Source organism: Adelges cooleyi, unplaced genomic scaffold, assembly GCF_023614345.1.
Source record: "Adelges cooleyi isolate 19-005CV unplaced genomic scaffold, UGA_ACOO_1.1 ACOO_flye_CR_arks_rails_tigmint_CR_PRNA_30, whole genome shotgun sequence".
Taxonomy (NCBI): domain Eukaryota; kingdom Metazoa; phylum Arthropoda; class Insecta; order Hemiptera; family Adelgidae; genus Adelges; species Adelges cooleyi.
Genome location: NW_026095971.1, coordinates 23,712,573 through 23,728,477, shown reverse-complemented (window position 1 = coordinate 23,728,477; position 15,905 = coordinate 23,712,573). Strand labels below are relative to the sequence as shown.

The window sequence follows — 15,905 nt, the reverse complement described above, 5'->3', positions numbered from 1 at the left end:
ATGAAAATATATTTGTCTTTGAATATTGATATATTATATTATTGTACATATAATAGTTGAAAATACAAGTAAAAATAAATTAAAATCGTACTGGCATGTGTTAGTAATGTCTTGTACTAGATTACAAAAAAAAAAAAGACGACCGCTTGTGTCGATTACATATCTATTTTTTGTCTTTCAGTCTTAGATATTAAGGACATTTTCCAGTTACTGCAGCTATCCCGTATAGTTTACCGTTGCCAATTAAAGGTACGGATAAACTTTCTCTTTTCATTCTGTCATTCCTTCCGACAAATTCGATTTTTTCCCTGCAAACATTTTATTTTGTCAAATTTTCGTGTTAACAAACGATATGATGTACGTTGTTCGTTTTAAATAATCGACTTACGATATCCAGTCCGACCAATAATATTTATCGTGCGTGATAGCCAGTCCGAACGGATAACTACAATTTGCTACAGCGGTACGTTGTAAGCGGCTATCTATCCCAACACATTCTGTAATAAAACCACAATAATAGTGAATTATTTCAATTGAAACGGCAATTTCGAGTTATCTTACCGATGCTCTTCAACCCTGCGTCCGTCCAACAAACTTCATCCGTATACCAATCGATGGCCACAGAATTGGGCAACTTAACGCCGGATCCTTGAATGAAAATTTCTCGCTGACTGCCGTCCAGATTTGACCACTCAATTTTCGGGCTGTTTCTATTCCAGTCGGACCAAAATAGTTTTCTAATAGATAAATCGAAAAGAAAAACACTCGTTAAACACCACATTGTAGTACATTTTTTGTCAATTTCAAACCTCCTGTGCGGGTGCACTGCAATTCCTCTTGGGTTACTCAATGAAGTGTTTGCAATCACTGTGACTTGAGTCGCATTCGACAATTCTGCAGCCATCACACGTTTCATGTCCGAATCCGTCCAATAGATTTTCCTGCTTATCCAATCCACAGTCAGGCCTTCGGCTGATTTGGCGTCGGTAGCTATGAACTCTTGTACCATTGAGCCGTTGAGTTTGGCAGATTTGATTGTCTGCCCTGTTATATCGCTCCAGTATAACTGTTCGTCCAAGCAATCGATGGCCAAACCTGTAACGCACGTAGTAAAACAATTTTTTTTTTTTTTTAATATTTTTCAGAACAATAAACAATTTATTTACCGATAGCGTTTTGATAAAATTGCAAATGAACCGGATGCCCTGGATTTGACTTATTCGCCACAGTCGGAATATGCAACGTTGCCATCCCTTGATTTACGAGTAAGTAGGTATCGTCTTTTGTTGTTTTTTTTATCGCTTTAAACAAATGTTAACTTAAAAATAATTAAGGGTAAAATAAGAGTCTGAGCAGAAGTGTTTTTAATATTAATAAAACACTTGGCTACAAAAAAAAAATATATATATATTTTATGTATGTTACTGAGTATTAAGTATGTAAAAAAAAAATGTGTTTTTTTTTATAAACATTCCATGTAAATAGTTTAAAGTTTGTTTTATAAATATATATATATATATATATATATATATATGTATATTAATGTTTTAAAAACAGACAATTGTAATTTAAATAAAAATGTTTATACGGTTGAATTTTATTTTTTTGTACAACAGCAATAGGCTGTTATTATTATTATTATCAATTACCTTTACAGTATAAACCGTTTCCGATGTATCCTTGTCTGCACTGGCAATTGTACAATCCTGATTGGTCGTACACGCATTGTGCTGACGGATGACATATGCTGCTGTTTGCGATGCACGTTTCAGCGCACGACAGTTGTCCATCGGTCCAGGTTTCCTTGTAACCCTTTTATGATCAAAAATATATTTATTAATATAAATCGGCTTGTTCGTTGCACAAAAATCTTGCATCGTATAGAAACATAAAATATTAAACATTTAAAAAAAAACCATTGTTGTATGATCAATATAAAAGCTAAATATTATTGCATTCGACTGTTTCAAACAAACAACTGTTTTATACACTTAAATTGGTTTAGATTTATACTTTCTCGTTACCTGAGTGCAAGAACATTTATAAGCGCTTCCTCTGTTTGTGCATTCCGCGTTCGGTGGACACGAAGAGGCAGTGCAACCGTTATCGACTTTGTCGCAAGAGGTGACACCGTTGCCTCTGTATCCGGTATTGCAACGGCATGCATAATCGTTCCTTTCCAGCTGAACGCAATTGGCTAACGAGTGACACTCATACGAACAACCTACGGATGATTTGTTGTATTTATATATTTTACATGTGTGTAATTAATTTTTTTTTTTTTCAATTTTTATTAAGATAAATTATACAAACTGTACTAGTGCCATACAATAATATGTATGAGTGTAAAAGAGAATGAGATAATAAAAGCAATAATACTGCTAAACTAAGCCTGAAGATTTCTGTGAAGCCATCCAGCGACAGCACTTTGGTGGGAATAGTTTATTTATATAATATGTAATAAACTATAACATAAGTGATTATGTATATTTATGTACAGGGTGATTCATTAAGGATAAGACACTCATTTTCTCGGAATATATTAATATTTTGAAAATTTTTATCACCAATCCTTGAAGGCCAAAAAGGGGGATTTTTTTTTTTTTTAATGACAACATATGTTTTTGATTACATACATTTGTAGACAAAACATATTTTAGCGTTTGAATTTTGAATTTTCATTTATTTGTTCATTTGTTATGACTTTATAAAGATTATATTTTTTGACTGTATTTCTTAATATTTACAATCGTTACTACAAAGACGAGTAGTTTTATTACACGCATAAAAATAATTTGATAAAGTGGGTTTGTAAAACCAACCTGTGTACCTGTGTTGGAATAGGTAATCTGCAGATAAGAACTGTTTGTCTATCATTATTTCAAAGTCTTTTCATACCAGTGACTTTTTTATATTAGAATGTTATCGCCAAATTGACAATGCGAATATAAATATGAACTTTATGTGCTATACCGGTTTTGGAAAACCGAAGAAGCATGATGATTTTAAGAGAAAATGTAGTATCTTAACAAAGTCATAGCTAATGAACAAATAAATGAAAATTCAAACGATAAAATATTTTTTTTATTTTTTGTCTACAAATGTATGTAATTAAAAACATATGTAAAATAACATATAAAAAAAACTAAAATCCCCCTTTTTGGCCTTCAAGGATCGGTGGTAAAAATTTTCAAGATATTGAAAAATATAGTACAATGTGTACCAAAAAATATTGTTCAAAATATTAATATATTTCGAGAAAACTAGTGTCTTATTCTTAATGAATCACCCTGTATGTATGTGCTACGCTAACACCATCTTACTTCATCGACTAAAACGTGCGTTCTCACAAGTCACCTCGTGGGGTTACCCGAAATTAGAGAATTTAAGTGGAGATGGAGGTGTTTATGACCATTTTTTTTTTTTTTTTAGTGTTGTTTTGCAACTAAGGTGTAAGTCTGTGCGAAGAGTGTCGTTAGAAACGCGCGGAGGGGCATTCGTGACGAGGCTGAGAGAATTCTTGTGATTGAGCCACTCGTATGTTTTCAATATTTTTGTCTTTTCGGCAGCTCCCCACAGATGGATACCACGAGTGTGGATTTTAAGTTTGAGGTTTGCCCCCCCCCAAGACACTAGGTGCGGAGAAGAGAGAGTCTGCGGTCCAGCGATAATCACAAAGGATTAGCTAGCTATGTAGTGAGACTTAGAGAGGTGGTGGACCAAGTTTGAAATGATTTATATTTATTTAAAAAAAAAAAAATCCGACTTCTTCTTACGCGATCTTTGGCATTTGTTGTTGTATCTTTGGAAACCTTCTTCGCACGTGCAACTGTATATGAAACTCGTCTCGTTGTACATGCACCTCTCGTTGGTATCGCAATTGGAGTCTGCAGCGCATTCACCCGACGGCGTACATATGATACCGTCTCCTTCGTATCCACTGTTGCACACGCATCTGGTGTGGCCTCCTTCGCCTGCCTCGCAGGTCGCATGCATATCGCAAATGTTCGATTTCTGGCACGATATTTCTAGAAAACGGAGATGTGAAATTGTGTTGAAAACACTACCGCGCGGTGTCCATCAGCAATTGATTAGCTATTTCGTTCTCACCTATAACGGAACACTCGTATCCGTCACCTTCGTAGCCCGGATAACATTGGCATCTGTGTTGTTGTTGACTCGCAACGAACACACACTGAGCGTGGGCGTGACACGAATTGATCTCGGCACAAGAAACTGTGTAAATAAAATATTGTAACATGTAAAATTAAATTGGGTCCTACAGAGAACTGCAGGAACTATTCGGAAAACCAATCATACTGGCGGAAATACGCCACAAGAGACTGAGTTGGCTTGGACATGTGCTTAGGGCTAAGACAATAGCAAATGATGTATTAAACAACTGGATTCCTCAGGGAAGGAGGCCGATTGGAAGACCGAAACAGAGATGGATGGACAAAAATAAAAAGTAACTAAACCAACTCGGGATAGACAATATTATTGAAGCAGCTCTGAACAGAGACAGATGGAAAGAGATTTGTTTTGCAGCAATGGGCCTCAATGGCCTTTAAAGCTGGGAGAAGAAGAAGAAGAAAGTTAAACGACACGCTATGTTGCCCATGCCCCATTGACTACTGACCAGAAGATTCTGTCGCGTTGTCGGATCCCGTATTGGGGGGAATACTGTCGGTAAAAACGCAAAAGTTGCCCACTTCAGTGTATCCGGCCGGACACCAGCACGAGCTTTGAGTGCATGTCTTTTGTATTTGACATCCTTGTCCCACGTACCTGTCGCCTTCTAGACGACACTTCGGACCTAAATATTGTTCACCGAGGGATATAAGATGATAATCAATGGCGGATTTTGTCAGCTTACCCAACGGTTGACACCTCAGTCCGTCTCCCGTGAAACCCGGCTTGCAAACGCACGAGTAGCTTCCCGGATAGTTGGTACAATGACTGTCCCTGTGACACACTTCCGATATTGTGCATTCGTTGACGTCCACGCATTCGAAATCGTTAGTGTCGGCCGACAACATCCGTATCTCGTATCTGTAACCGACGGGAAATGACAAAATTTAGACTAAATATATACTGGCCTAAAAATGCAACTTCCTTTACCCTCTGACGCAGGAACAAGTGCTTATGTTGTCCGGCGAGTCGCAAACGGCGTTGAGTATGTTGAATGGTTGCCGTTCTGTCGACGGCGGTGGTTCTGAAAAAAAGGCAAACGAATAATTAAGTCAATCTCTAGGAGATTATATACAGGGTGTAATGTAAAGTCCTACCGAGCTTCAAATGAGACATTCAGGATGCTCTATGGCTACAATAAATGGTATTCACTTTTTTTTTTAATTTAAAAGTTATTTAAAACAAAACTCGTATCTCATTAAAAAATGGTCTTACGAAAAAAATAATTTCAGATTTGAATCGGGAGAAAAAATCTTGTTGTATTGATATGTAACATGATTTTTTTGGTATCTGGCCACACTTGCGTCCACCGAGTGGCCGGCATGTGACCAAAACCAACATATGGGGTGTGACACAAGTGTGGCCAGATACCAAAAAATCATGTCACATATCATTTCAACACGATTTTTTCTCCTGATTCCAAATCTGAAATTATTTTTTTCGTAAGACAATTTTTTAATGAGATACGAGTTCTATTTTAAATAAAAAAAAATAAATACCATTTAGGGTACCCATAGAGCATCCTGAATGTTTCGTTTGAAGCTCGGTAGAACTTAACATTACACCCTGTATATTTTTTTCTTGCTTTAACAACGAAATTGACTAGTCTTCTATACCTGTGACTGAAATGATTGCGCCACAATAATAGCCGTTACCCTCGTAGCCCGGTCTGCATTGACAGCTGTACGAGCCTATCTCGTTGACGCACATGGCGTTCGGATCGCATCGGTCTATTCTGTCTTGGCACTCGTTGATGTCCACACAGCCCGATTCGGAGCCATACAGCGAATGGAATCTGCACGGCGAGTCATACAAGAGGTGTATAATATCAAAATGTTTGGATGAGAATAATTGTACTTTTTTTAAAAGGTCAATCGTGTCCTACCCTGGGTTACATTCGCATCTAAACGTGCTGCCGTCTCTCACGCACGTGCTGTTGGCCACGCACTTCGCTTGTCCGTCGTTGCAGGGATCTTGAATATCGTCTGCAGAAAACAATAGGACGTTAGCTTTATTGTAATATTGGGCTGACTCGTCATTGAAGCACAAGTTTCAAAGCACGCGAGTCTCAGTTTTTCTGAACAGTCGGGTTCACGCCGCTTGTACTGCTTACCGGTTGGCAAGAAAATATTGTTGGTGCTGACCAGTCGTACGATGTTGACCTTCTCCTCGAAATAAGCGAACGCTTTAGAATTTTGCATCAGGAACGCCGTGAACGCCTTGGTGGCTTTGTTGCACGGCTGCGTGAACTCGAATCTTTGCGCCACGGTCACTTGCTGCTCGAACTCCGAACCCTCTTGTTTGTACCCGTAAGTGTAGTACGAATGCATGCGACCTGCGACAACAGACTTGTTAGATTCAATAATATGCTGCTAATTCCCGTACGCGCAGCAACACACATACCGTTGGAAATGGTGTACTGCTGTTTGGCGTCCGACGGCAACGAGAATCTCGTGTGAGGCAGAGGCACTTGTGGCGTAGTTCCCTGTACGGTCGCGTCCATCACCAGTTGGTCGAACGAATTCAGTCCGAAGAACCGTTGGTGAATGGTTATCCTGTGTTCGGTGCCTGGGAACGTCACTTCGGCCGTGTAGTTGACTACGCCACCTGTTTTCCAGAAATCAATACAAAATCATACCTAGTTAAATGATGATTTCATTGACATTAAATTTAACACGTGTGTGTGTGTTCTAGAACCCCGGTACCCGTATTTGTCGCTATTCGATGGTTTGCAAGGCTCTATTAAAGGTTTTCACATAGGTATTACATATTATATTATGTTAACAGCTTGCGCACGAGTCCGCAACACCACGGGATACGTTTTTATGTACCTAAGGTGGCTAGTAAACATATCAAGTTTTCTGGCTAATATTTTAGTGTTTTCATAATAGCTGACCCAAAACAATTCATAGAGCATTTGGCCCCTTAAATTATTGAATTTATTATTCATTTATATTTTGAACGTTGTGAATACAACATATATGCCGCCACCCCCACCCTCATATCTCACCCCTATCTCTTATCGCTTTCCTTATCTCTTATCTCTCTTATCAGATAAATCAGCTGTTATTTTTCGTTATGATAACCGGTGTCGGTGTCGATCACAGATATATATATATAATAAACTAGATTGCTAACTAGCGATAATAATTGAAGCCGACGGTCCGCCATTCTGGTGGGATTTATGTGTGTTATCAATGCATATTATATATATCTGTACCTACATATATATATATATATATATATATGTGATTGTTATAAACATATATTATTCTCGCGTGATTAAGGTTCTAATTCCCACCAAGATGGCGGAAAGTGGCTGCTTCAATCTTCTCTATTGGTGGCATGTACAGTTAGCAATCTAGTTTATTATATATATCTATGGTGTCGATTTTTCCGGTTGTGTTCCAAAGTAAAAACCATACCTCTTATCGCTTTCCCTTATCTCTTATCTCTCTTATATTATCAGATAAATCAGCTGTTATTTTTCGTTATGATAAGCGGTGTCGATTTTCCGCGTGTGTGCGCCATAGCAAAGACATAGAAATGTCAAAAACATATCCATGGTGAAACTTGGGGTATCCTTGGAATGCTTGGAGTGCACTCAGATTACTTGAGGTGCAGGGATACCGCGATGAGTACAATTTGTTTTAAGTTCAATAACGGGATTCACCTGTTAACTGATATCCGTTGAACGTATTGTCGGAGTGCAGGGAGAACAACCAGGAGACGACCGAAGTGAAAACGGTCAAGTATTGCAGTTCATAACCAAGATTGACTGGCACGTTGGAGATGGCCATGTACACTCGGCCGTCCATTGTGGCGACGTATGCTTGCAAATCGTTGTCTTTCACAGAAACGCCGTTCACGTCGATACTTACTTTGCCGCTGACACGAACGGGTACGTCTGAAATGTGGAAAAGAAACACACACCGTTTTACACACCCTCTCATTGGACTATGGCCCATGGACTCTTACTGTCTTTAATACAGGTCACTCCGTTTCCGAAATATCCTTGTTTGCAAATGCAACACATGTCTCCTCGTTCGTAGTCCACGCATGACGCTTGGTTGTGACACAAAGCTCCGGCTACAGCACAAGTCAAACCTTCGTCTGTGTGTGTGTGTGTGTGTATTACATAAACAAGGTCAATTAATAATCTTCGAATATATTGTATTTTACCGGAGCACTTTACCCGGTCTGATACTTCCAGGAAATTCCGGCGGTTCCACGTTTTCGTTAGGCCCAATATTGCCCACACGGTACAACCAAATCCCCGGCGTGTCCGTATTGCTCCATCTAAATAGTAAACGTAACAAATTTCAATATATAATTTCGATATCATAAAAATTATCAAAAAGAATACACAAGAGGTAGTGGCTTCGATGGCGGACAAAATGAGAGGAAATAAGGTCTGCGAGATGGTCTGGGCATGATGTCAGTAAGAATGGCAATTAAAATAAACTTAGAAGAAAAGAATGAAGGCAACATTGATTTACACAAGGTAGCCAAAGAGGGAAGGTTTTTCGTTGGATATCACCCCCCTCAATAAAAAATGGGGATAAGCCGCTGTGCGAAGGGTGTGAAGACACTGAGACAACATGGGTGGATCCGAAAATGATCAAAATAATACTAATTTAACACAATCGTATCGGTATTAAATATTGTTTTATTCCATCTCGATTGACTTGTACTATTTGTGTTATGTTTGTATATTACAAAATATATTGTTATGTGCCTACCTATACTTCCTAACAGCAGAGGTCAACGACAATACATTGTATTAAAGTGCAAAGAATAAGGAAGCGCAATGAACTCGATGAACTGTGCTTACACAAACCTATCATCGAATAATTGTTATTTATAGGTATGCAGCTAATTTGTTTTATTTTTGACGTACTTATCTGTATGAATAATTTTATATTTGTCTGCTGACGAAACATCTCAAACACGCCTGACGAAATAGATTTTTGTTCATTATCTTCTGTACATTAAATTGTACACAATAATACATATACTTATATTATATATGTTGATTGTTGGCGGTTCGGTTAGGTATGAGATTGTTCGACCCAGTGGCGTAGAATTAAACACAATAATACGTTGTCATAGTCAAGTAATACAATATTTAAAAACTATTACACTTTTAAAATTTCAGTAATACCGTATTCGAGCTGAGGATGATAGCATTGATACTGACTTTTAGGTATACAGGTTGATTCATTAGAGTAAGACACTTGGTCTATCTTTTTACCGGTCAACATTTTCAGCCAATTATTATTTATTTGAAAAAGTAAATTAAATACATACACAGTATCATTTGAGTTTCAAATGTTAATAGCGTTCCGGTAAATGCTAAAAAAGATGAATTTTGGTATTTTTATAATTATGTACTATACAGTCTATAATATAAAAATAGAAATGTTTTCAAAAATAAAGAACTGTAATTGTTTTCCAAGAAAATTAATCTCTTATCCCTAATGAATCCACTAATACTGAAAAGTGTATTTTTTTTTAGTAGGACTTCGTACCGGTGATTTTCAGAGGTAAAAACATGTTGCTTAGACTGAGTGAAACTATTTTGATTTTGGTTTTAGAGTAAAGGCACCCATAGTAAAATTTAAAGTGGACAATAACACGAAGGACACCTCGATTAGTTTTCTTTAAGAAAGTCTCTAAAAGCTCTAAAATAGAGTCCTGATTACTGAACTAAAAGTTATACACATCACAGTTTAACCTTTAAATTAAGATTTTACAAAAAATTACCTATACGTTACTCCTTAATAAATAGTATTAACAAAATATACCATGTACAGGTCACTTTTTCAAAACTCACTCTCTTATGTGTCCCTTCTGGTTTCACTCATACATACCTCTACTTGTGGTAAGTGTCTAAATATTGGATCTTTAATTATTTTGAAATTCTCGTTCCAAATCAAGTGTGGGCGACACTCTAAACTTTATTTTCAGAATGACCCTCCATAATGACTCCATAAACCTCCTCCTCCATGACTTAAGTATATTGCTAACCTGTCGAGATTGTGGATCTGATCACTCCCGGAGCCCCTGAGCATGTGTATGCGTCCGTCGGCCGCGCTGAATCCGGCCTGGGCCTTGGCGTCCGGCAAACCGGTCTCGGCTATGCCGCTGAACGACTGCACCCACTCGATGGGCGACGGGTAGGCGAACTGCACGAACGTCTCCTGGCCGTCGGTGATGATGGCCACCTGGAACGTGTTGGCCTTGTCCGCGTTCTTCTTGTAGTAGCCCACGCGGTACCACGTGACCACGAACACGGTGACGGCGCGGAACCGGCCTTCCGTGTGCGGGTAGAACCGCCTGATCATGTCGTTGGCCTGCGCCAGCGTCCTGGGGTCGCGGGCCTCGCGGTAGTACACCTGGCCGCTGCCCCGCAGGTCGATGTTGGCGTAGAAAGCGGCCATGGCCGGGTAGTCCAGCGGGAACGGCACGTTGAAGAACGTCGGCATCTCGTTGTTGAACGACACCAAACCATTGCTGTTCACCTGAAACGTAATTATTGCAATAAAAAATTGATTTCTTATATACATATATACAGGGTGTCGTGTAAAGTTCTACCGAGCTTTAAATGAGACATTCGGGATGCTCTAAAAATAATTTCAGTTTTGAAATCAGGAGAAAAAATCTTGTTGAATTGATATGTAACATGATTTGTTGATATCTGGCCACACATACGTCCACAGGGTGGCCACTGAGTTATTACTTTTGTTTTAAATAAGTTTTAAATAAAAAAAAAAAAATGAATACCATTTATTGCACCCTTAGAGCATCCTGAATGTCTCATTTGAAGCTCGGTAGAACTTTACATGACACCCTGTATACATATATAACAGAGCCTTCACAAATAAAGACAACTACTCACGAACAAAAATCTTAGTCTTAAGACCAGAAAAAACTTTGCCAAAAGCTACGTATGGAGCATTTTTGTTATATAGTTGTGAAACCTAACCTAACTTAACCTACCCTACCCTAACCTAACCTAACAGTATAAGATAAAAAAAAATAGAAGCAATTAATGTGGACCTGGAGAAGAGTACTTTGTATTAGTTGGACTGAAAGGAAGAGCAATTCTCCAAATAGTAAAGGAGAACAGATAGTATTGCTGTCCATCATTAGATCAAGAAGCGAACGACTTATGGGACACTTAATAAGACATAACCCCTTCATAGCCAACATAATGGAAGACTCAATGGACGCAAAGGAAGAGGAAGACATTCATAGGAGAGATGATTGAAATGGCTGGATGCCACTATGATGAAAAATATTGACTACTTAGCAAGTACTTTATTGGTGTGCTATACTATTGTGTAATTTGTACCCAGACGATTATAAAAATGCAATTTACCATTTAAACTAATACAAATATCGATTTGCTCTAGACGTTTGCGTTTAATCGGTTTAATAATTTCATTGATTTCAACGAATCAGCAACCGTTTCAGTTTATTTTACATGCTGCGAATAGCAAGGTCGATAGCTGGTGTTAGATATATTATATACATTGAATATGGCTAATTATTATGAATGTAATATGTTTTAGATAGGTATAATATACACACAGACAGGGACGATAAATAGAAACGATCTAAGTAATAACTGTATCGCTTGTGTTGCTGATTTATTATTTAAAATTAGTAATTGTTTATTGAATCAACCTATACCTATCAACATGAACCTATCTAATCTTATGAGAAATATTCGTAGAAGTCATTGGCATTCGTAATCATTTTCAAGTTTAATATGTTATCGCGTTAACTAACAATTATTGTAGCACACACACACACACATCAGAAAATCTTTACATTTTCCTGGAAGTTTTATTTTTCTTCTGGACACAGTTTGATCATCCAAGTTTTACATGTAGCATATTCAAACCAAAAAGATAGGGGAAAAGTTACACTTTGACCTTATTCAATGTTTAGGTTGCTATGCGTGATAGTCAATTACCTACTCTAATATATGGTAAGTCTTTTTTTGTAGTCAGACCCTAATCGTATCCGACCTAATATTTAAAGTACAATATTAAGCACATTATCGACAAAGAATTCATATAAAATATTATGTCTACAGATTGGCGCCGAAGCGTTTATTTCAATGTGACTTTATCGCTTTCAGTTAGGCATTTTTATTCGAATAACAAACTAATTTATTCGAATAATCTCTCTTTATTCTACCAAATCCAAGATAACAAAAAAAAAAATGATTTAGATAAAAAATTGTCTAAACAATGCCCAACTCTGTCGGTGACCTCCCTCACTTTTTTACTACTATATAATATATATTAGATAATAATATGTATTTTTACTTCTGTGTTTGTCTTACTTCTATGACTATTACTTATACTGTATGTATTTGCAGTGTGATTTAATTTTTATTTTTCTAGCCTCCTTCGTTTATCATTCCTAGATCAATCCCCCCCGGTCTAGATCCGCCCAATAGTGGTCTGGAATCCAAAAAAAGACGATCGAAACTAATATCTCCCAAAATTTTGATTAAAAAACAAAACAACATATGAAATTATTTGTTTTTGGCGTCGTTGAATTCAGATTTGAAATAATATTTTGAATCATCCCCTACTTAGGGGCGGCAAGGGGGGATTTATTTTTTGATTTAAAAAATATGTCAAGTTGCATGTCAAATTATATGTTTGCTGAGTCACCGAATTCAAATGTAAAATAAGATTTAAAATAAATACCGTATTTTAGAAGTTAAAGTGACTTAGGTGAGAGGGTTTTATGTTTTAAAAAAACTTCATGTTGCATATATATTCGTATGTTTTTTGGCGTCACTGAATATTGTATTAGTTTTATAATCAATTATTTAGGTACCAAAAAAAAATAGTAATAAATAAAATTTATATTTTTATTTGTTGGTTATATAAGCATTTATTGTACCCAACGCGGCTCAATTATAACAATTATTTAGTTTTAAACTGACACCATAACTTTAATTGCAGGTAGTATTTAATACTCTTTTTTTTTTTGTAGAGTTGAATTTCATAAAATAAACCATTGTTAATAATTGTTTTAATAATGTTTTTTTACCAGAAAAAAAGGGGGGTGAAAGGGGTTAACAATATATTATAATAAAACATTGGATAATATGCTATACTGAAGAAACGTACATAACTTTTCTTAGATATTTTTTTTTATACCTTAAAAATTTCATTGAATATATTGAGTATTTTTAATGGTAAAAATGACAGTGGTTGGCCTTTCAACGTCTTTAACCCAGCAGTCAGAGTAGCAAAATTAAAAAGTGTTATAAATTAAAACCGGGTATTTTTATGTTTTTATTTTAATTATTTATTTTTGTGTCTGGACCCACGATATCTCGTAAACCGCTGAACCGATTTCTTTGTGTAGCAACTCTATAGATCAGAAATCATACCTGGAAGGTACTTCAACAGGCCAAAAATTTTAAAAAAGTCACCCCTTCCCCATCAAAATCGAGAAAAACACCCAAAAAATTGTCCAAATTTTTCAACTTAAAATAACGATCCTCTATAACTTTTTTAAAAATAGTCGAAAATGTTCCAAATGTATACAAATTGTTCTTCAAACATAGCACTATCGATAAACATTAACATATCAAAAAAATATCATAAACCCTTTCCCTTAGAAGGGATAGAATTTCATTCTTTATTTCACTTTTTCAAGCAAAGTTTTAGAGATTTAGATCTGAAAATTAGACCGAAGGTACAATTTTTTTCAAAAATCTGTAATCAAATTTTTTTTTTTATTAAGGAAAACCCCCAAAAATAGTGTGTAAATTTACACTTTGGCCGTAGTCAGTTTCTAGGATGCTATGGGCGAGTGAATCAACAGTGAACAGGTAATGAAAATATTTTCATTATATTGTTAATTACGACATATGGGTAACTATGACAGTACATTTTTATAGACAGACGATCAACCCTTATCGTATCCACCCTGCGCACAAGACTGAGTATTAAATTTTAAGTACATTATTGCTGGTCCCACGATATCTTCTAAACCGCTATAACTGGTTTACTATCCACAGATTCGCATCGAAGCGTTTGTTTAAAAGTGATTTTATCACTTTCAGTTATAGTAAAACCTCTAGACCTGTGACCTCTCCGACCCCACTGTACTGGGTTTTTTTAATTTCCTGTGGGCTACGTGTGAGTTCATTGGTTGTATTAATTATAAAAACTGTCTAGACCGTGCACAGTTAAAGTAGCAGTAACTATATAGTTGTTCGAATTTTTAACCTAATTTTAATGAAATCAAGAAGACAATTAATTTTAATACGCATATAATAGACAGACGTATTCTCTATAAGATTTATGAAGAACAAGAAACCATTATTAATATTAATTCAACAACAGCGACTGCCAGAATCCAAGAAGGAGACAAGGGTGCCCACTTTCACCTGCATTATTCAATGTATTTATTGAAAAAACAATAAACGTCATAAAGCTTTGGTTAGATCAAAATGGAATTGGAGTGGAAATAGGAGGGGTACTAATAACAATGCTTCGGTTTGCTGTTGATATAGTCGTTCTTGCAACATTCGAAGAAGACTTGCAAGCAGCGTTAAATATAATAAATACCACGTTCAAAGAATATAGTCTGAAAATAAACGCAGCCAAGACTTTGGTCCTAGTATGCTACAAGAAAAACATACCATCTATAAATATAACATTAGAAAACAAAGAAATTATCCAAGTAGACTATTTCAAATGCATTCCTTAAAAAGAAAAAAAAATGCTAACATCAAAAAATATGAACACAGTAACGAAGAAACGGCTCATAAAAACCTACGTCCGGAGTGTGGCATTATATGGAAGTGAGACCTGGACAATTAATAAAAAAGAGAAAGATATATGTTAGAAGCTCTGGAGATGTGGTGTCGGAGAAGGATGCAGAGAATAAGCTGGACTGGTAGAAGATCAAACGAACACATCTCGAGGACAATAGACGAAAAACGAACATTGCGATAGACATTATAAAGAGAAGGAGATGGCAGATGATAGGACACACGTCGAGGCATGGGGATTGAATCGCATAGTTTACTAATTGAAGGAACAAGATCAAGAGGCAGACCTAGGCAGACGAGATACAACATTAGCCAAGTAATGCAGGATGCAGGGCATTTGTTGTGAACAATTTGTTAAAAACCAATCTTTGGATTGATAAACAAAAAAAAAAAAATAATTAAATGGAATAAAAATTCTATTCCTTTTTCGATTATTGTTACTATAATTGGTATTTTTTTTTTTCTACAGGCCCGGCGGTACTCACGAAAACGGTGTCGTACGTGTCGTTGTAGAATTTGAAGGGCACGCCCAGCGCTATGCCCGGACTGGCCACCTCGTAGGCGACGCGCAGCTGCGAGTCGCCGCTTGTCGGTCCATACGGGTAAAGCGCTTGCCAAGTGCGACTCACCCCGAAGGTGAGCAAAATCAACAGGGAAGAAAACCGTACTCGGTCGCCGAAGAAACGGTCCATCGTCGTCGTCGCTGTCTCGTCAAACACCACACCGTGACTGCTGGAAAGCAGCAGTGAAATAACGTCTTACAAACAAAATGAAGAAAAGAAAATGGTTATCTGCCGCCTTTAGTTTTTTATATCCAAGACAGACCGCAACTCGAGCAGTTCAATAGTCCAAAAACCGCACGGTCGATAATGTTTCACTCGACTTGGGGAGAGGT

At 36.9% G+C, this 15,905-nt stretch overlaps 1 protein-coding gene across 1 annotated transcript; it reads right to left on the bottom strand.

The window, feature by feature from the left end:
- Positions 1 to 15,825, bottom strand: LOC126839068 (nidogen). The gene is made up of 21 exons (XM_050574013.1): positions 15,496 to 15,825; positions 10,222 to 10,715; positions 8,387 to 8,490; positions 8,170 to 8,304; positions 7,865 to 8,098; positions 6,595 to 6,798; positions 6,305 to 6,526; positions 6,077 to 6,176; positions 5,808 to 5,986; positions 5,122 to 5,215; positions 4,877 to 5,052; positions 4,640 to 4,816; positions 4,111 to 4,236; positions 3,777 to 4,028; positions 2,025 to 2,224; positions 1,650 to 1,812; positions 1,167 to 1,301; positions 810 to 1,095; positions 562 to 737; positions 389 to 497; positions 1 to 308 (listed from the first exon to the last, which is right to left on the bottom strand). Exons 1-21 carry the CDS (start codon positions 15,700 to 15,702, stop codon positions 191 to 193), a joined length of 3,891 nt encoding a protein of 1,296 aa, XP_050429970.1. The 5' UTR covers positions 15,703 to 15,825; the 3' UTR covers positions 1 to 190.
- Positions 15,826 to 15,905: the final 80 nt, after the last annotated feature.